The sequence below is a fragment of the Vanessa tameamea genome, chromosome 28, assembly GCF_037043105.1.
Source record: "Vanessa tameamea isolate UH-Manoa-2023 chromosome 28, ilVanTame1 primary haplotype, whole genome shotgun sequence".
Classification (NCBI taxonomy): domain Eukaryota; kingdom Metazoa; phylum Arthropoda; class Insecta; order Lepidoptera; family Nymphalidae; genus Vanessa; species Vanessa tameamea.
This window is the reverse complement of record NC_087336.1, coordinates 3,144,179-3,165,922: the sequence shown is the minus strand read 5'-3', so window position 1 is coordinate 3,165,922 and position 21,744 is coordinate 3,144,179. Positions and strand designations below refer to the sequence as shown.

Genomic DNA, 21,744 nt, shown 5'->3' with positions numbered 1-21,744 from the left:
TTAAATATGGAGACACTTCGGATAAACGCACACAAAAATAAATCTTAATTAAGTGCACGTAAAAAGTTGTACAGTATTTATTGTGTTGTGTGTGACAAATTAAAAAAAAAATTGTAAAAGATAATGTAAAAAATTTGTAATTTATTTATTATATTTTAATCGTGGTTGTGTTGCCACCTTATAGATAATTCTTTTAAATTCCTAGCAGTAAGTTTTAAGTCTCGTTATGGGTGGTATAGGTTATGTACGATTGACTGAATGGTACCATGCAGTTTTTTGTGATGCAAACCAAATAAATATAGACACTAAGTAGATTTCGTTTTATTTAAACCATTCTACCGTATGTAAGACCAAAATCAAAATGAGTACCCAAAATATATGATACTACACCTACACACTAAAGAGATTATCTTAAAATTGCTAACTCTTTATTTTTGAAAATGATAAACCTTGATCGCTTTGTCATTCGTCTCTGTAATTTGAAAAAAGCATATTTAAATTTTGGCTCGTACAGAACATTTCACCTATATGTTTGATTTAAATCTGATAAGCAAGGATTTTTGATAGACAAACCACGTTATTGGATATGTTAGCTACACGGTAAGTTTCAGTAAAAATTTCTTTTAATTTTTTATTTAACTAAATACACCTAATAATTGATATGTAGTAATGAGATAAAGTAGCTTTGGTTCGAGAAAAATATTTCACTGTAAATAAAAACGCAATCCTGAGACTCGGATCTCGAGATTAGCGCGTTCATTCATACATTTCAGCTTTACATTAGTACTAGCTGAAACCGCATCTTTACCCGCGCGAATTTTAAACTTTATGCTTACAATATTAAACTGATTGGTCAAAATTGCATAGACATTATTCAAGTTGAACTAATATAAGTTTTATATTCCTTACTTAAGAAATGATAAATACCCCATTAAAATTCCCTTCACGCCTTTCTTCCTTAGGAATTTCGGCGATAAGAACTAAACATATCCTTTATCGGGACTCAAACTATCTCCATTTACCAAATTTCATCTAAATCGGTTCGGCGGTTAAAGCGTGAAGAGATAACAAATAGTTACTTTCGCATTTATAATATTAGTAGCGACAGATACAGATTGATAGATAAATAAAATTACATTGTTTACAAATATCTGCATGCGTAGAAATCTATAAATAGGCAAAGATAAAACAGGGCAGTTCCTACCTTTTTCTCCTCTGTCAACCGGATTTTTTTGTAGTTTGACGGTATATGTTTGTCATTAGGTAAAAAAATATTCGTATTTTTTTTGTAATTTACAATAATGATTATGGCGAGTGTCGACCAATGAAAACTACACACTAAGTATCGAATGATTTATTAATTTAAACAAATACACACCACTCGTTCTAAATGCATAAAAATATAACAAACAAACTATTTATAATATAAACTAAACAATATATTAATAACATTTATAATACAAATGATTACAGCAACAAATATAGGTAATAATATTTAGGTACAATAATTATGTTACAAAAAATGCAAAATTATATAAACAAAGCTTAGGACGAATGATGAAGTGCTTTGGACAATAAGTACTATAACCCATTAGCGCGTCACGCATGTCGCGCGTGAACTGACAGTTGCCGCGAATTCTCGTGCATGGTATATTTTTGTATGTAGTTCTTCGTCATTTTTGTCGCGTATCAAAAAGGCGCGTAAAACTATACAAAGTGCGTAGGTGGATTATGGCTCTCACCGTTAAAGCGCTTTCGTCTTGATTATTCAATTCAATACGTCAATAAAATTGTTTATCACTTTAAAATACGAATACATATTGTGTTTTTCATACATTCGGACGACAAACGAAAAAGACATTCGAATTGTGACTTTGTCTAAGCTCGCAGTTGTATGATAGTAAATCAATTTTAATCCACAAACGAATTTATCCGGTGACTTAATAATTTAAATACACGCTTTGTTCTGAATCGAAAAAACTGATATAAGTAACTATTACGATTTGACAGACGCAGGAAAGACATCCAGACTGATAGTTGCGAGTTCAAATCCCCACTGAATTTTCATGTGCTAAATTTGTCTTTGAAATTATAATTCCGGAAAACATCCTGAGGAAACGTGCACGTGTCTATTTTCAATAAAAAAAATTAACATTTTAAAGATAGAAGTTTCATTCACTTGTTTAAAAACATATTAAGTACATATAATCAATATTATCTTGAAAAATTCGAAATTTATTAAGTGAGAGATACATTTTTCTCTTTAATTTTTTTTTAAATAACTTTGTCTTTAGCATTTTAATACCAGACAGAGAACAGATCGAGATAATCTCACAAAATTTACTATTCTTTCGAAAGTATGTGCGACCAATACTGGTATTTCTAGATTTTTAAATATAGAAGCGCATACAATTGATGAATGAAACGCTCTCACGATTTCTTGTTTATGTCAGAAAAGCGGACAGCACGCTCAATCCATTCTCGGTGAGACACGTCTGAAGATAAAATATTAGTTACTTTAACAATGAAAATATTTTAACGCAAATATTGTTAATTTAATTAGTTAACCATTTAAGAAGTACGCTAATACAATATATAGATTTGTAAGTCCTAACTAAATAGAGACAACTATTGAAGCGTTCTAATATAGATTAAAAATATTTATTATATTACCTACGAACTATAATATAATTACTTTAGGTATAATACAGTAAAGTAAAATCAAGTGAAAAAGCGGATTAATTTTGAATTTAATGTTGAAACAAGCTCCTTTTCTTTTCTTTTACACAAAATCCTTCGAGTTATAATTGATTGAACTATAAAGTATTATATACAGAATAAATGCTTTTAGAGTTGTTATTTACAAATAGTTTATCTACATATAGATACAATTTATGCAATTAAACATATAATTTTTAATATATATGTACTTATTAAAGTAAACATAAATTTACTTTATAAAAATATTATTATACTATACTTAATTTTTAATAGTTTGTGTAATGTCATTTACATTTAATTGGATATGTTATTATAAATCTATTTTTGTGCAATAAATTATAATATTAATAAATTCAATATTAATATTTATTTTCCTAGAAAAAAAAACAAAAATTAAAAACTATTGCCGATTCCAATGGCAGGATGAGTTAAGGAGACGAGTATTTATCAATAAACAGGATTGACCTTGAATTTACATGATTTCATTGGTCGAGATCTAATATGTGGTATTCACTGTGGATTTATGAAAAAAATTGGCTATTTGAACGTTGGCCAATAAACAAAATTATTAAAGCAAAATTCAATTTAATATAAATAAATAGATAAATGAGCTTTTAGCAATTTGAGATTAGTTTATCGTTACTCCTCCTGCTATTGAAATATAGTGTACGTAAAAACTAATTTTTAAATTTATTTAATTAAATGATAGACGAAGGTAGAAAAATCATTTATATGATTATTATAATTTTACAATAAAATTTATATCGAATGAATATTACTAGCAACACCAAGACTATTAGGACTACACAGTGATATATTTTAAGCATATTTCAAGTTACCAATAATTCACTATGATTTAAGTAATTATACTTGTTATGTTTCTTTTAAATAATTCTGAATACATATTAGATACTTTTATTAAAAATCCAATAATAGTTGTACCTAACACATATATTTTTAACGAATAGTTACGAATTATACAGAGCGACCTCTATTTTAGTAATAACTTAGTTTTCCCATTCATTCGTTCATTAATTTTTGAATGACAAATATATCAGCTAATTTGTTAAATTCATTCCTTTGACATAATATTATCTATAATACTTACATAATAAAAGCCTACTAATTAAAAATAATTCTAAAAATAGCTCTTATAATAAAATTTCACACTAACTACATACAACAGCGAAAATAAGTATTACTTTACCAACTCTTTGCTTTAAAACCGGTGCATATCTATTTCACACAAAAAAGAAATACTTTTTGATTATAACTACAAAAGTAGATCGATGTACATAAATATATTATTTGTAAAAAACAAACGCATAGTCACTTCCTTTAACTTAAATTAAACAACAGACTATTAATAATAAACATTGCCGTTATTTTGACGTTTCTATTTATGGTCTGTAAAAAATATTTTACAGTATTAATGTCAAGAAAGGCCACAAAAGGAATAGAACTGGCCGTTATAAAAATAAACTTAAGCAACTTTAGATTTTTTGGTATCCATTACTGGGAATGAAAAACATTGTCTATTCAAGATAAACACAATGACAGTTCAGAGAAATTTCAAGGACTTCTAAAGACGGTGGAGATGTCCTTGAAAATCTCGCGCTATGGCCGCTTGAAGTATTGTTCGTCGATGCGCTTTGCGAGTGCGACAAGCGTCTCGTGACGCCGGACTGTGTCCGCGAGCTTGCGACAAGGCAGTCGCGTCGTGATGATTGTGAACACGTGACCGAATACAAGAGCGTCGAGTTCTGTTGGACTGTTCAAAATATTATTAGATTAGTTTTAATTAAATTTATATACATATATCCAGACGATGTAGGCACCACCCACTTGGCAGTTTTACGCGCCAAATAGTTAGGGCCAGTGCTCACCTAACGGGGCGATAGGAAGACTTGAGCACTCCCGCTCCGCCGAGCCACTAAGCGCCGGTCCAAAGTATTTGAAAGGCGGGTGGGGAATTAAATTAGCCCTGTGTAGGCTTATTATTTTTTACAATGTCAGTATCTCACCACTTACCATCGGGTGACCTTTCGTCCACGACAAATTCGTCTGTTTTTACCCATGCCTAATATACTTATAAAGAACGTCATAAGTACATTCAAACACTTAGATATTTAGAAAAAAAAATTACACACATCAATATCGAAACATCCTGTTGTATTAAAAATAAAAAAATATTCATCTGCCATTTCGCATAAATAAAACAAAAATAATTGTATCGTTACTATAAAATTTATTTGTTAATTTTTACATTTTTAATTCTGTTTACAGATAATGTTGTCAATTTCAAGATGAAAAATAAAATACCAAATGTTGCCATGTAGAATATTAATCAAGTTGTACATCTTCATGATAAGGATTATAAACTGGGCTTTGTCTACTCATGAATTTCAAAAGGCTTTCAATACTTATGCGATTGTTACTCGGCACTTTTACAGTCATAATCGGATCTAAAAATTTATCAAAGATTAAACCTGTCCTTTATAATAAAATAGTATTTTTTTTAATAAATTAAATATATCTATTCATAAATTATGCAATATGATAAATTTAGACTTAGACTTGAAACTGTTTTTAGTTATTTTATATAGATTGTATAATTGTTTTGTGATCAATTATTCATAAGTGTTACCATAGATGAAAAAAAAATAATCAAAATGTTACAAGCGTTAAAAAAATAACAAAATTAAAAAGAAAACCTCTTGCTACTCCACCAGACATCCTTGCATTAGAACCGCTTGAAGATTGAGTTGTATAATTATTTACTTCCCGCATGTAATCATTGCTGTTAATATTATAATAAGTATTATTACTGGCTACCTGTACCGGCTTCACAGATACAATAAGGTTCTACATAAAACATTTATATAGTATTATACAAAATAGTCCATTATGAACGTCAGTAAAGCATCAAGTCGGTATGATTTTTCCGACATTTTCATATTTCATCAAGTTATGAAGTTTTTCTCATTAAAAACACTTACCGAACGAAGTTTTTGTATTTATCACGTTCAGACAAACGGACAGACGGAGTCGTTGGGGTACTTTGTTTTATAATATTAATTAGATAATATTACTTCCGACTACTTATAACGTTAGCAAAGTTTTGCACTAAGTATTAAGGAAGTTACTAGACAAGATCAAAAAAACCATTGCAAAATTTAAACTTTTTCAGCAAATCGACAAAATAACCATAAAGGCATCATTTCATCACCTATGTTACCTTTCCACAGTCACATAAGATTCGCAAACATTTAGATTTAAAGAATTACCTAGAATCCATGAAATTTTCGGAACTCCTTCTCATATCTGAATCAATAACAACTTCGGAATCAACAAGAGTTTCCGTATCCAATATTACGTCACTATCGACGACGCTATCGATAACTTTTATCTCCTCCTCCTCTAAATCAGAAACTGTGACGTCGGTCCCAGTTTCATCGATGGTATCCAATTCGTTGACTTTCCTTTCTATATCGAAATTTTCATTCGGATATGCTATAACTTCGAAATCATTCTTTTCGATTTCTTTGTATTTATTCTCTGTTATTTCATCGACTTTATCGATAAGTTCATCTACGATATCGATAACAAATTTATTCGCTTCGTTCAATACTACGTTCCGTTTTGTACTATATTCGCATGTTAATTTTCCTTCGTTTGACGTCATTATTATTATTTGTTTTGACGCGAATGGTTTAAAACCTGTTTAAGTTAAATTACAACTGTTAAAAGTAATTTACTGTTAGACTAACTAATATTTTGAGACGAATATGCATTGTCCGATTCAAATGCTGTTAAGACTATTTAAAATGGAACAATATAGAAGTGTTACACTTGCTTATTGATGGTCAATAATCTAACACCGGTTCGGTAATTAATACCTCGGACCTGAGAACCGGCGACAGAAGAACGTCGTATACGTCAATAAGTAACTACCGTTAGCTACTACATTAACAGCCTGTAAATTTCCCACTGCTGGACTAAGGCCTCCTCTCCCTTTGAGGAGAAGGTTTGGAGCATATTCCAACAAGCTGCTCTAATGCTGCTTGGAATACACATGTGACAGAATTTCGTCGTAATTAGACACAGGCAGGTATCCTCGCGATGTTTTCCTTCACCTCACATGAAAATTCAGTGGAGCTTGCCTGGGTTTGAACCCGAAATCATCGGTTAAGATGCACACACACTGGACCAACTTGGCCTTTTTACTACTAGTTAGCTACTGAAGTTTATACTATTCCGAGATACATTTTAAAACTAGAGATACTAGGACTATGAGTAAAGTAAAAAAAAAATATAATAACTTTGTTCATTCTCTTTAAGTGCTTTAGTTACTAAAAAAATTAAGTATGTCTTTTAAATACTTTCGCCTAAGTATCATAGGTACATAAAAAATAAAACATTATTTATATACCTACTTGGTTCTCTTATCTAACAAGTAAATATCCCTTCTCTTTTCTAAATACTCACAAGATTTGTAAATATTAACTTACAGAAACGCCTAAACGTAGTGGTAACTAGTTATATTTAAGATAATAAAAATATATTAACCAAAGACATCCTTATTACATCCCAAGTTATCCCGGCTCGACTTTCTAATGCACATCTTAGAACGTTTCACCCTCGACAGACTGCGTACTGGAGATACACGACGTCTCACACATAACTGGCATCCCTGGGTCACAAGATACTCTTCCTGGGGCTGGGGATAGGGTAAATCGATATTTGGAGAGTAGGAAATAATGAGCAACCTACACTGGAGCAGACTCTCAGTAATACGGACCTCATCTAACTATTTAATGCAGTATTGTCGTATAGATCTCGACCATCGACTCCTCTTGCCATTGGAATGTTACTTTGAACGCTTTTACGATGCATTGTCAAGTGTTGCCACTAGGCATGGGCGATATCTGATTATTATGACATCGGTTATGAAACGGATATTTATATTGAATAGCGATGTTTACATCCGATTTCAGATGTCACCCTGTCTTTGTTTAACTTTACATTGTACGGTTAGAGAGAAAGAGATGAAATGATTATGATATCGGAATCTGTACCATATTCGCTTCATCTTTTTCTTCACAGACTAGTTACCGTAAAGTTAAAGATATTCCGACGACATCCGATTTAAGATATGTGTGTGCCACTCATAAATTCTCGTTTCCTGACAACTCCCAAGTTCTTTGTATTTTACAAAGTAGTCCTAAAAATCCGGACCATACTAAGTCAATGTCAATACTCAGTTACACAACATATTCATAAAACACCACGTCGGATTACTGAGAGTAGTACTATATTTAATATAATCAATTGTATCAACTCTACTTACTACTACTACTCTTTTCGCACGACTAATAAAGTAACTAAAAAAAAAAAAAAAAACATATCATTTGTTTTATAACTTATAATAATTCATCAGTTTTTACTTTCATACAAAATTAATCGATCGCTCTAAACATTAACAACTCTGCGCGACAGTCATCCACACAGGTGGTATTTTCATACTATTTTATGATGCAGCCGTCAAAAATAACGCAACGGAATGTGTGTTTACTGAAGACGGATACTATAGTGTGTGTGAACTCGCACTTACAACTACATAGACCATTGACGAATAGAAATAAAACGGTATCCAATAAAAGAGTTTTGAATGTAGCCTTAGTTTCAAAAAATATACGTACCGTCAATTTCATTTGCGTAATATTAGACATCCTCAGGAAATGTCTCAACAGCGCATTCGTGATTGGTTTAATCATGAGAGCCGCTTTCGGACCAGTGGCTGACAGTAACGCCTTCATGTGCCCGTATATTAGAGCGTCCAATGGGGTTGGTCTGGGCACAGGATACATTGGGATATAGGATGGGATACAAGGAGCAAGGGATGCAGTATTTTGACTTATACTCTATGATTCTTAATAGTAAAATTTCCACTACTATTTGTCGATAAAATCTACCATGTAGTGAGATATGAGAAAAAACTTTAGAGATATATTATCTCACGAAGTCATCCCTCCATATACAAAAAAATATATATATAATATAACTTGTATTTTTTTGCTTTGCTCTTAGCCGTCTTACGCACACTAAAATCTTTTGTAAACAAGAGAATCAAACCCTCGCACGCCGATTATAACTTTACGTGGATTTTCTCGAAGTGAATCAAAAATCAAAGTATACTTTAGTCTTTTACAAGCACTATTGAATCATCATTTAAAAACCTATATTAAGTGAAGCTACCACCGATTCGGAATGTACATTTTACCGAGAACAAGAAACTCAGTAGTTAGATTATACAATATAAATTTATAACCAATTTTGACAAAGACATATGCTTCAAAGAATACAAGATGCAAGCAAGAAGAAACCATTTACGACCTTTTATTTCTGATTCAAGCCATTACGTACACCCCCTTGATATATAATCTAAATATATATATATTACTATTTACTCAACGCGGTTTTACTGACTCTTGTTGAAAATTACTTCCTCGTCCCCGATTAAGATGATATTAATTTTTTAATGTAATAGTTAGGTGGACGGGCAAATAGGCCACCCGGTGGTAAGTGGTCACCACCGCCCAGCCAATGATCAAAACACATGTCCAGTGCACAATAGCTGAACAGGCACGTAAGAATTGATGCTTCGGATGCATCAATGCTTTATGTAGTCTGAATCGAATACATTATATATGCAAAATGGCAGATAGTTTTAGTTTTGTAATACTTAGAAGTAAATCAACAGAAATTTACTCACGTTCCAAAGAAGTAGTCTCTGTCACCTAAACGTTGGCTCAGCGAGTTGCAGCACTGTTCAACCTGAAGTATATTAAATTTATATTTATAAACATACATAAAACTGCTGAGGAGCCGAGATGGCCCAGTGGTTAGAACGCGTCCATCTTAACCGATGATTTCGGGTTCAAACCCAGGCAGGCACCACTGAATTTTCATGTGCTTAATTTGTGTTTATAATTCATCTCGTGCTCGGCGGTGAAGGAAAACATCGTGAGGAAACCTGCATGTGTGTAATTTCAACGAAATTCTGCCACATGTGTATTCCACCAATCCGCATTGGAGCAGCGTGGTGGAATATGCTCCATACCTTCTCCTCAACGGGAGAGGAGGCCTTAGCCCAGCAGTGGGAAATTTACAGGCTGATTATGTTATGTTTATGTTTATCTACATAAAACTGAATCTGATTAAAAATATCCGATGATTTTTCGATACTAAATAGTATAAAGATGATTTTTATTTCAAGTTTTGATTAAATTAAATTGATTATTAAAAAAATTAACGCCGACAGAAAATCAGTAAGAACTTTTTAAATTACTTCATACTAAACTTTAAAACATGTTATTATATTGAACTACTTAACAAGGATCATCTCGATACGACTTTTAGTTTTCGAGAAATTCGTGGACAAACATACACTTACGAAATTAAGCACACGTGTGTAAAAGCCTAAATGGATCATCATAGTAAAATATAATACAATTGTAACAATGTTACATACATACATGACGAACAGATAAACTTTTTTTTAAGTCGGTTAAAAATAAAAGATTATCAAGCAATATAGACTGTACTGAACGAGCAAAACTTTTGTTTTCATTTGATGTGTTTAGTCAGATACTATGAAAACTGTGTTAGAGGAAGCAAAACAGTACTCAGAGAATAAATAAAGCCACCTAAATAATCTTCCAAACGCTCTGATTTTTTCTTCTGCAACGAAATCCTATAATTTTTTTTGACAAGAGCAAATAGGCTATTAGTTTCGGACTCCTGTCATTGATTGATTATAGTCTAAAGCTACCCACCAGTTCGGAGTGTAGATTCTACTGAGAAAAACCAGCAAGACTCATTAGTTTCTATTTTCCAACATTTGAAATACAAGGTTATGTTAGTTAAATAAAATTATATATCATTTTATTTTGCCTGAAAGTCAAAAACCATTGGCTCCACACTTTCTGATCATTATATTATAATTATTAAATTTTATACAAATATTATAAATAATATTTTACTGTTGCAATTTCTCGACCAAACTACTCAACCAATTTTGATGGAATTTGGTATGAACCAAGGTTGAACCCCAAGAAAAGACATAGGCTACTTATTTAAACCTAACACCTAACAACCAACCCCTAAAACGCAAGCGAAACCGCGAGTGACAACTAGTATATTATAAGTAAACATGTATCAGTCAAGAACTAAATCTACAGTTTGTTTATCTTTACTCCTGCTGCCATCGGAATAGACATTCATACATTAGAGATTAAAATACTTAAAGTAACTCAATACTCACATCTGCCAACACTTGGTCCAATGTTTTATCGTTCCAGTGTAACGCTTTCAATCGTTTTATAACGCTAGAGCGCTTAGACCTGGTCTGTAACCAACCCAATGGCCAGGGATACACCGACGAGTTGCGCACGCGCGTCACCGTATTGAATGTTTCTTGATCTACCCACGATATGTATAGCTGTGGAATGGGTATAAATTATATAATTTATATATAAATTAAAAGTTATTTAGTTGGTACCTTGGTATTTTAAAAATATTGATCGTCATGTTAGTGTTGAATTAGATGTAAAGCTACTACCGGCTCATCAGGAAGTCCCAAACTAGGTGTTATTAGTTTATCATCCTCCTCGTGTCTATTTAAACAATGATTGTCACTGTTTCTTTTGTTAAGATTTATATTATTTTGAGTATACAGAATATTGTTGTAGAAATATTGCGAAGCACCTGTACTTAGGTTTTTAGCATTAGCACTGCTGGGTTAAAGGCCTCCTCTCCCTTTGAGGAGAAGGTTTAGAGCATATTCCACGACGCTGCTCCAGTGCGGGTTGGCGGAATACACATGTGGCTGAATTACGTTGAAATTAGACACATGCAGGTTTTCTCACGATGTTTTCCTTCACCGCCGAGCACGAGATGAATTATAAACACAAATTAAGCACATGAAAATTCAGTGGTGCCTGCCTGGGTTTGAACCCGAAATCATCGGTTAAGATGCACGCGTTCTAACCACTGGGCCATCTCGGCTACTTCTGTACTTAGGTGTATCCACTTTATTAAAAACATCCTAAAGGGAGTCTCGAGCTTCAATATTATAAATAGAGCAGACCACTCTTTTTTGCAGTATGAAAATAGATACATTGAATGGAGTAATCGGACAAAGTTAAACATACCTTTGATAATTTAAGATAGGTAAATTCAAACTAAATTATTGCAAAATTTAGAGTGAACCTCATGTCTTCGAAGTTTTAACTCTTATCTACATTTAATTAAAATTTAATAACAAGACATTTCCTACAAGACACAATAGGAAATTGCTGTAGTATAAAATCTTGAGTGTTACCTTTGATTAAATATAAAGAGATATTTGTAATGTTTTAATGATGGGCATTGGATGTATGTTTATCATAATATAACAATTCCTTTTTCAAAAGGCGTTGCATTTTGACGATCAAGACATTCTAATGCAACTAACTATAGATTGATAGGTTTTAACCTAGCATTTTTAAAATATTTTTAAACACTCTTTCATTTTCACTCTAATAGTACCTTAATAATTAATTACTCAAACATCTAACTGCAAGAGCAATTTGCTCATCAAGAGTGATACTACAATTGAAAGGTCAGTAATATCTTAAATCCTATGGAAATATATGATCTCTGGAGGATATAAGTTTAATCACTATTTATTTCTAGACTCTGCCATGCTAATTAGGCAGAAAACACAAAATCTATTGATTCGACCCAGGGTTCGAGTCCAACATCTCTTTATCAGATGTTATAACCTTCCTTCTAGACCTCCGCAGCAATGAAAATAATGTTAAATATTTCATTAAATGCATATAATCAAATTGTCTATTAGCCAGTCAAACTAGAACTTGACTTACTTAAAAATATACATACCTCAGCATTAACCAGAACATTGGTAATGAGACTCATATAAGCTCTCATCTCAGCCCTCTCCTCAGTTGATAGTTTAGAACATAGCGTCACACCCTTATTGGCAGCAAACTGCACAATCGGCTCCAGCTCTGACACAACGAATGCTCCACACTTTATGAATGGTACACGACCAGATGGTGACATGAACTCTGCATTCCACCGCATTTCAACTTCAAACGGTAGATTACACATCTGGAAATTGTTATTAAAGATTAAGTGGCCTGTCAATATTAGTGTGTATTACATTAAAAAATGTAATAAAAATTATTACTTTGTATATAACTCTTAAATTACCTTTAAGAAAGCTTGAACTGCTAAACAGCTAGCATTATCCGGGAGCAAGATTTGCTCCACCTCATAAGGTTGGAACAATTTCACATTGTCTGGCCATGGTTCTTGTGCTGCAATGTTAACAAAATAATTTATGAGATGATGATGAAAATATATATAATTTAAGACAATCTAATTTCTACCTTAGTCACTAATACAAACATAATTATTTAAGAAAAAAAAACACTTTTACATTATAATAATAATAAAAAAATATTATTCATATGAAAACATACTCTGTCATTAAGAGCTTTTTGATAAGGGTTATTACATATATATAAAAAACATATTAGGCACACTTTCTATACACTACTTTTATTATTTACGTATTATCACTCAGTTTAAAACTCAATAAATACCAAATTCGAAATCATTGAACATTTTTACTAAAAAAAGATCACAATGTTGTAAGCATGAACAATCACTTCATAATTATTTAGGGCGCCCTGCATCTATAATTAAATAATGGTGTCAAAGTATTTAAATATAGTAGAAAACAATATTATGTAATACAATTGAATGTAAATAATGACGAAATAAGATAAAGCACTGTAAGTATAATACATACCGTTCAGCGATGTGATAATAGTGTCTTTAAGAGATACTTCTGGCATGATTTTAAGTTACAATAACTTTGTTATTAATTATTTGTATTTTAATTCAACTTTAAAATTAAAGAACGAGCACGAGAAAACCTTTGGCAATTGGCAGGTTGACAGACAAATTGACAAATCTAAGTATTCTAGTTTCTATAATTGAATCTGACATCGGCATTATAAACATTGCCAGTTGCCAACAAACAGTAAAAAGTTCAACTTTGAAAATTAAACTAATAAATTATTTTAAGCAAAATGTTTTAAATCTATTTTTAATTTAAAAAATGTCACTTACCCATTTGAATAAGTTTTGTTATATTATCACCCACACATGCTATATTATTATTCAATAAATTTATTCCAAACGCAAACTCTTCATCATCACAAAAGTCGAAAGGCTTATCCAGTGCTTCTGTTTGCCTTTCATCAGATACATTTGATTTAGATCGAATAAGTTCGCTATAGTTGTTAAGAATTGCTTCACCGATTCTACTTTGAGGAGATGAAGATCTAGAAGTTTTTACCGAAGATTTAAATGAGTCGTTATACGATAAACATGATTTTAGTTTCGGTTCTTTAATTTCATTTGTCCATATGTTAAATACACTCATTTTTAAAATTTATGTGCTATTTTAAAATTATTAAAATATCATTTTTGAAAATTAAGAATGACGGCGGAAGATTTTTTATTTTCTATCATTCAATGTCTACAGAATGTCGATCTTTTCAATCCTAATCCATCTTTATTCAGAAACTTTTAATTTAAATTAATTTGTGTAAATTAAATTAAAATATTCTGACTATTAATAATAAATAACAAACAAAAAAATTATTACTTATTACAAACATAACTATAAATAGGGTATTATTATCTGTATTATAAACAAATACTGTATAATATAATCTGTTTTCACTTTAGCGTGTCAAACAACCACAAAATAATTGTTATAAATAAAAAATACTGAATAAAGTTATTTAAGCAAATAATTCACGCTAAATTGTAAAATACTTCGTATTTACATTTATATTAGGCAATATGGCAGATGTTCTTGATATCGAGAATTCGGAGGAGTTTGAAGTCGATGAGGATGGTGAACGTAAGTAACCTGAGCGTACCTTCGTATAAATTACTGTTAGATGTTAATTTTTAATGTTTTTAATAATTATTACGTCGTACAGTATGCTTATATCTCAAAATAATATATGTTAAAGACAAAAGAAGATATTCGTTTCTGATACAAAGCTTTCATTTTACAATAAATAGTGAAAAGTAGGTTATGTTTGAATCACTCAATCAGAACACTCGATCGCTTTCCAATTTATACGAATCTTAATAACATTAATATATTTTATTTTTAAGAGGGTATCGCACGTTTGAAAGAAAAGGCGCGAAAACGTAAAGGTCGTGGTTTTGGAACTGAATCTGGCGGCGGCGGTGGCTCTGAAAGAGGCAATAGGGGAAGGTATGAAAAATTATAGCAATAACTAATAATTAAGACCAGAAAAATGTATGCAAAGACTGTCTTACATTATGCCATAAGACATTATTTTCAGGTTGACCCATTTTTAGAATAATATGATTAAAGGGAAGTTACATATGATCTGTGAAAAAATACAATTAAACTTATAATATAAATATACGAACATAGGCAAAGGCACCTAACATACAACTATTCTGTTAATGATTATTAATATTATATAAGTTACATATCTATTTATTTTTAAGAGTATAAATTAATAATTATAATGCACATATTATTTAATTGTATGTATGTATATATGTTTGTTTCTAGATATGACAGTCTTGCTCCAGAAGGAGATGGTAACACACCTGGACCACAAAGGTCGGTAGAAGGTTGGATCCTATTTGTGAGCAATGTACACGAGGAAGCCCAGGAAGAAGATATACAGGTATTACTAAAAACATGTCCCAACTATATGAATTAACTAACTGCCTGTAAATAGCCCACTGCTGGACTAAGGCTTTTACTTCTGAGAAGAAGGCTTGGAACTTATTCCATCATACTGCTTTTATGTGGTTTGAGAGATACTTACTTGAAACATGTCTTCTGACATATGTAGGTTTCCTCACCAAATTTTTCCTCATCTTCAAGCACAAGATGAATTATATGTGCAAATTAAACATGTCCCAAAATATTCAATTTAGGAACTTTTGACCCCAGGTTTGAATGTGTAATCTTCTGCTAAAATGTTTTAGCCTTTCAACATATCAGCTACACAATAAATAAGCCATTATTAATGATAGAATGGATTTGAAAAACTAATATCAATAAATATTTTTTTATTTTTATAGAACCAGTTCTCAGAGTTTGGAGAAATCAAAAACATTCATTTGAACCTTGATCGGCGCACCGGTTTCCTTAAGGGCTACGCTTTAGTTGAATATGAGACATACAAACAAGCAGCTGTAAGTTTAATTGTAGATAATACTTTAGTAACATTATCATTATTATAAAATGTATTTTATATTTGCCATTACACTGGAATAAAATTTAAAAAAAGCGAGATGTTTTGTGGGACACCTGTTTGGAATGAAGTTGCTTTTGCTTTATATTATATATTTAAGAACAGACACTACTAAATAAGTTAATGTGTGGGAATCATTAAATAACAAGAAATAAAATGTTGTCAAATCCTCTGCGAATTAAAACCATAGCAATAAAACAGACACAATTTAAGAAAGAGAGGAAAGGCGGCCTTGAGGCGACATAATGCGTTATCCTTATCTGACAATTACTGCCACTTCACTTTGGTACATGTGACAGAAGCTACTTTGCATCAGAAATATTTCATTTTCAAATGTTATAATTATATATTTTATTATGATATAAATAGGCTTAGCAGCTTCTCTATTATGTAGATATATATTTATATATTAATCAATTCCAATGGCTGGAAGAGAAAAGATAAATGAACAACTTTGACTTGAATTGTCAGATCATCATTGAATCTGGTATTTGTTAAAAAATTTGAGAAATAATGCACTTTAAATATAGACAAGCTAGTAGAACTTGAAGTAAAAATAAATTGGATATTAATAATTGGAATAGTATTGTTTTATATAGATATTATTCAACAACTGTTTCATGTATATAATAAAGCAGTCAGCAGAGCTATTAGTTCAAAACAATAAGGATCTTATGAAACATTATGTCTTAAGTGCAATTGATGAAATTCTTTGTTATATTTTTCCTGCAGAGTGCACGTGAGGCTCTTGATGGAGCTGATATTCTCGGACAGGCGATATCAGTAGATTGGTGCTTCGTGAAGGGGCCGACTAAAACTCACAAGAAACGACGATAGTCAATATTATATTTTAACTCTTGTTATGTATCGCACTTTAAAGTATCTGAACTTATTAAATGTAAATAGATTCAATATCTTGTTAATGTTACTATATCAATAAATTAACACAGAAAAAGATTTCATTTGAAAATTTAAATTGTCGAGAAATTTATTCTTTTTACTTTTTATCCAAGATAGAATTTCTTTAAAAGTTTTATATTTTATAGAAAGTATTTTTTTTTTTAATTAATGTTTGGTGATTAAATCGAGTCCTAAGTGTGAATTTTTCTGGTTTGTTGAACATTCACTTTTTGGTTCACTGTCAGACAACATATCTTAAATACAAAAACCTGCTTTTATGAGTCATGAAAGATATAAAAGAATATATTTAAGTAGTAATTAGGAAAACTCGTGTTTAAAGTGTGATGCATAATTAATACATTATCTAAGCTAAGACTTATCGCTTATGTATGTAATATATGTCTTTCTATAATATTGTTTGTTTTTATTTATCAACAATGAACCTTACACTGAAAATGGCCTCCTTTTCAATTATTCCAGTATCATTTGACGGCCACTCTGGTCTAGACAATATCTTTATTCAATAAAGTGTTACAATTGCTTGTTCATAGTTAAATTTACTACTGGTTCGGAAATATGTAAATACCTCGGACCTAAGAAGAACCGGCGGAACAAACTGAGCGGGTTTCTGTATATCATATTTATTTAGAAATTCCGAGTTTATTTACAAATCCCGGATCGGGGCAGTAAATTATTGAGTATTTCTGTCTAGCAATTCTCAGTAGCAGTCTATATTATGGATGTCGAGTGTTTACATTCCGGTTCCTAGGAACGCAAGTACAGCCAGTGATCCTAAGTCTAAGCTCTTTCTGGCCGTGTCCGATTTGCTATTCTATCGGATTATGTGAGGCGAAAGAGTAATTGCGACATTTTAACGCGTTTAAATATATATCAATATTACTCCTTAATAATGATGCCTAGACAAATTAGAGATAGCATAGAAGAATAAAATATAGAATATAAGCAATTTAGATGTTTCCTTTATATTTACTAGTTATCAAATTGATCAATTAACGTACGTTTCGTACCTTAACTTCTATTTTACACCCATACTAATTGGATTACATCACATTAAACAAGACTATTTTTAAGCCGAGATAGCCCAGTGGTTAGAATGCGTGCATCTTAACCTATGATTGCGGATTCAAACCCAGGCAAGCACCACTAAATTTTCATGTGCTTAATTTGTATTTATAATTCATCTCGTGCTGGGCGGTGAAGGAAAACATCGTGAGGAAACTTGCATGTGCCTAATTTCAATGAAATTCTGCCACATGTGTATCCACTAACCCGCATTGGAGCAGTGTGGTGGAATATGCTCCAAAACTGCTCCTCAAAGGAAGAGGAGACCTTAGCCCAGCAGTGGGAAATTTACAGGCTGTTAATGTAAACAAGACTAAGAACTCAATAGTGGTAATTATACAGATATACAGGTGAATATTCTATATCGTAATTATAAGTCCGTCCTAGGGTTCAAACTTGTTCTGTAACAAAATCATCAAAATCGGTTAAGTGGTTAAGTCTGCGCGCTTTGAATATGAAACTGAACTTTGTCAAAGTATATCAACAATGATGGTTCTCGACCAAAGAAATACAATTTCTAATAAATATTTTTCCTACTCTAGCAAAGCCAAAAAGCTACCTACATTTAGATTTTAGCAGATTATATTTATGGTGATGGTATATATGTATGTTCAACTACAGGAATTGTTTTGTGATTGACTTTTCAATGTTTTACCTCTGCCTACGCTACCGCTACCGGGCGGAGTACGACTGGATTCCAAAAGGTCAAATCCTATTCTAATTGCACTTGGACTACTTATATAGATATAAATATGTTTTTTTAATTATTACTTAAATTCAACAGGTAGACAATAAGTTTTATTTTTTTTTTTCTGTGTGAATGTTGTGTACATCTGTAATTGTCACTCATATCAGGTCCTAATTTTTTTCTCTTGTTTTATCTGTTATTTATAAGTGCTGAATATGTGTGATGTTGATGTACCTTTTAAATAAATAAATAAATAACCCTTCAGACTACTTTGACAGTATCCTCTATATTACAAAAAATTGTTATATATAATAAGTCATTGGGACTCGAGGTAAATATACTTTTCAATCTTTTCATACAATACTTATTGGACTTATTGCATACAAAGATTGATATACATTTAAAATAAGCCTGATGTTGTTAAGATAGAAGAAATTGACTAATCCACAACAGAAAATCATTTCACGAAACATGTTCATTATTAATATATGTTAACACGTTTTTTTTATGAAAATAAAAAATAGTCCAATAATTAGTACACTTCAAATTATAATATTCGAACAGCGTAAAATTGTGCCAGGAATTTGTGCTTTTCGGCGCGTCCTACCTTTTCAATGGCAAAATAATCGGAAGTCAGTTGTAAACTGTAACTAGTAAGTTTAAATTATTGTTCACAGTGTAATTTAATAATATGGTGATTACTGAAATAATTAATAATAGACATAATAAGGTATAAGTAAATAAATCACTAAGATACATATAATTGAGTCGTTATTATACCACAACAGCTGGGCGCTGTGCTATTTATTGACATATATTTATTATTAGGATTTAAGTTGGAATAAAAACACGAATATTTTTCCTTAGCCGTATATTAATTTCAAGCTATTGAGCTTGCATTTGAAGCAATACGAGGCCACAAATCTGCACACTCTTTGGCCACAGGGCCTGTGATAGCTGAACCCTTCATTTCACCCTTGTTGTTCACTATGACGCCCGCATTGTCTTCAAAGTATATAAACACCCCATCACGCCTTCGGAATGGTTTCCGCTGCCTGATCACCACTGCCGGCATAACCTAAGAACAAAGATTGTTTCAAAAATCAATCAACTTTAATAGACAACATTCTATCCCATTTTTTTTAAAACGCGTGCCTAAAAATTTCTTGACACATAATTTATGAAAGACTATTTTTATATTAATTCATTAAGTTCAACAAACAAAAATTTTTCTTTTACTAAGATTTAATTGTTTAATTTTAATTTGTAAATTAGAACAACTTACTATAAAAATACTCACAAGAATAGTATTACTTGAAATGTTATAATTTACTAATATTACATATATGTTTAACAATTTTAATTACATTTTTTTTAACAATATCTAATGATTGACAGTATTATACTGACTGTCTTAAAAAAAAAACATTTTCTAAATTTAATATTATGTATGTGAGGATTAGTTATACTTGTTACAAGTAAAATATAAAACTAATAAAATTTTTGTATTATTTTTCCTGAGTAAAAATGCTCAGTCAGCCAAGGCAATATCAACATACTGTTTGCTACAGATCTGTTTATACATTTAGCGAAACCATTGGCGTATCATCATTGCATTTTATCACAATATTCTTTTAGAACGCGCAATAATCTTCATTTACTTTAAATACTGGACACAGAGACAATTAATTCCTGACATGTATTGTCATTATTATTACAAGAATAAACAGTTATCATAACCTTATAATTCTATGGAAATATAGATTTCCTATTTAAGTTAAATTTGCACAAAATTATCAGAAGCAATATTGTTTGTTTCATAAATTCTATATCATTGCACTGTCCATTTATATAAGGAATGAATTTTCTCAGTATTCAAACATTAAGTACAAACCTACTTATTTTTCATATTGTTTTAATATTCAACTTACTATTATTTAAAGAGAATTTTAGTATATGCCATTTTTTTTTTTTATATCCAGTATTAATACAAACCTTTTTCCTGAGTTCTGGTTTACCCTTCTTGACAGTGGCTACGATCATGTCACCTGATCCGGCTGCTGGTAGTCTGTTCAAGCGACCCTTGATACCTTGCACAGCGATGACATACAGGTTCTTTGCACCTTAATCACAAAATAAAAAGACAATTTTTTAAAAAATCGAACTACAGATGTAATATTAAAGTTTCCAAGACACTAATGTGTTTGGTATGACATCAATACGAAAAATAAACGAAATGTTTTTCCCTCCACGAGCAAAACAATGTGACTCCATTTTTTTCAAACCAACACACATTTTTGTTATTTAACTGGATGACTTCAGACACAGCCAAGGAAGATATCATCATGATTCAAAACACAATGTGTTAATAAATTAGCATCATCACTAGTGCATCCACTAAAATGTATCTAACTGTAGTTCGAAAGTAAGGTTATGAAGTTAGTAAGTTCTACTTATTTTACCTGTGTTATCTGCGCAGTTAATAACGGCGCCCACTGGGAGACCCAGTGAGATACGGAACTTCGCTCCCGCGGAACCACCACGTCCTTAAAACATTAAAAACGCACTCTTTATACATCTTTCACTTTACCATAACACATGACATATAATAGAAGAAATGGAAATAAACATGCATTCACAATATATATCGTACAATATCTACATTTCACATCGTTACAGAACAATTTTCGCTAAATATAAAGAGATTCAAACGGATATTTTATTTTTCACGAACCTCTCTTAGACATTTTGTTGTGTCAATTTTTTGAAGAGGAAATTGAAAGAACCTCTATGCGAACATAGCAGAGTATTGCGATTTGGCAGTTCAGAAATAAGTTAGGTTGTGAAGTTAGTAACGCATTGGAGCTATAACTTCAGTATTTTTTTAAGGCCATATTATAAAAGCTTATTTAAAAACGATGAATTAACACAATAAAAAATATATTTCGAATTTAA

At 31.2% G+C, this 21,744-nt stretch overlaps 3 protein-coding genes across 6 annotated transcripts; 1 reads left to right on the top strand and 2 right to left on the bottom strand.

The window, feature by feature from the left end:
* Positions 1–4,055: 4,055 nt before the first annotated feature.
* LOC113391880 (metaxin-2-like) lies at positions 4,056–13,788 on the bottom strand. Of its 4 annotated transcripts, XM_064219488.1 has the most exons (11): positions 13,604–13,788; positions 13,395–13,487; positions 13,000–13,106; positions 12,667–12,897; positions 11,048–11,224; positions 9,497–9,558; positions 8,424–8,574; positions 7,291–7,441; positions 6,009–6,441; positions 5,436–5,521; positions 5,027–5,186 (listed from the first exon to the last, which is right to left on the bottom strand). In XM_064219488.1, the coding sequence occupies exons 2-11, from the start codon at positions 13,414–13,416 to the stop codon at positions 5,065–5,067; spliced, it is 1,542 nt and encodes a 513-aa protein (XP_064075558.1). In that variant the 5' UTR covers positions 13,417–13,487; positions 13,604–13,788; the 3' UTR covers positions 5,027–5,064. The 4 variants fall into 4 exon arrangements, with proteins under 4 accessions (XP_026483789.1, XP_064075558.1, XP_064075557.1 ...); XM_064219487.1 differs by lacking the exon at positions 13,395–13,487 and having other exon boundaries at positions 5,028–5,186; positions 13,604–13,781; XM_064219489.1 differs by lacking the exons at positions 5,436–5,521; positions 13,395–13,487 and having other exon boundaries at positions 5,045–5,186; positions 13,604–13,781.
* A 737-nt stretch (positions 13,789–14,525) lies between these two features.
* LOC113391882 (RNA-binding protein 8A) lies at positions 14,526–17,078 on the top strand. The gene is made up of 5 exons (XM_026628005.2): positions 14,526–14,728; positions 14,992–15,094; positions 15,425–15,542; positions 15,946–16,059; positions 16,851–17,078. The coding sequence occupies exons 1-5, from the start codon at positions 14,668–14,670 to the stop codon at positions 16,953–16,955; spliced, it is 501 nt and encodes a 166-aa protein (XP_026483790.1). The 5' UTR covers positions 14,526–14,667; the 3' UTR covers positions 16,956–17,078.
* A 2,567-nt stretch (positions 17,079–19,645) lies between these two features.
* On the bottom strand, positions 19,646–21,650 carry LOC113391884 (large ribosomal subunit protein uL14). Its single transcript, XM_026628007.2, has 4 exons — positions 21,524–21,650; positions 21,252–21,335; positions 20,785–20,912; positions 19,646–19,867 (listed from the first exon to the last, which is right to left on the bottom strand). The coding sequence occupies exons 1-4, from the start codon at positions 21,534–21,536 to the stop codon at positions 19,670–19,672; spliced, it is 423 nt and encodes a 140-aa protein (XP_026483792.1). The 5' UTR covers positions 21,537–21,650; the 3' UTR covers positions 19,646–19,669.
* Positions 21,651–21,744: the final 94 nt, after the last annotated feature.

What these genes read in the sequence shown, in the direction of transcription:
- LOC113391882 (XM_026628005.2), top strand. Translation starts at nt 14,668, where the DNA reads ATGGCAGATGTTCTTGATATCGAGAATTCGGAGGAGTTTGAAGTCGAT. An exon ending in AGTCGATGAGGATGGTGAAC is followed by an intron (nt 14,729 to 14,991) that starts GTAAGTAACCTG and finishes TTTATTTTTAAG; the next exon opens with AGGGTATCGCACGTTTGAAA. An exon ending in CCCAGGAAGAAGATATACAG is followed by an intron (nt 15,543 to 15,945) that starts GTATTACTAAAA and finishes TTATTTTTATAG; the next exon opens with AACCAGTTCTCAGAGTTTGG.
- LOC113391884 (XM_026628007.2), bottom strand. An exon ending in TAACTGCGCAGATAACACAG is followed by an intron (nt 20,913 to 21,251) that starts GTAAAATAAGTA and finishes TTTGTGATTAAG; the next exon opens with GTGCAAAGAACCTGTATGTC. An exon ending in AACCAGAACTCAGGAAAAAG is followed by an intron (nt 19,868 to 20,784) that starts GTTTGTATTAAT and finishes CTTTGTTCTTAG; the next exon opens with GTTATGCCGGCAGTGGTGAT.
- LOC113391880 (XM_064219487.1), bottom strand. Translation starts at nt 13,649, where the DNA reads ATGCCAGAAGTATCTCTTAAAGACACTATTATCACATCGCTGAACG. An exon ending in TATTATCACATCGCTGAACG is followed by an intron (nt 13,107 to 13,603) that starts GTATGTATTATA and finishes TTAACATTGCAG; the next exon opens with CACAAGAACCATGGCCAGAC. An exon ending in ATGTTCTGGTTAATGCTGAG is followed by an intron (nt 11,225 to 12,666) that starts GTATGTATATTT and finishes CCCATTCCACAG; the next exon opens with CTATACATATCGTGGGTAGA.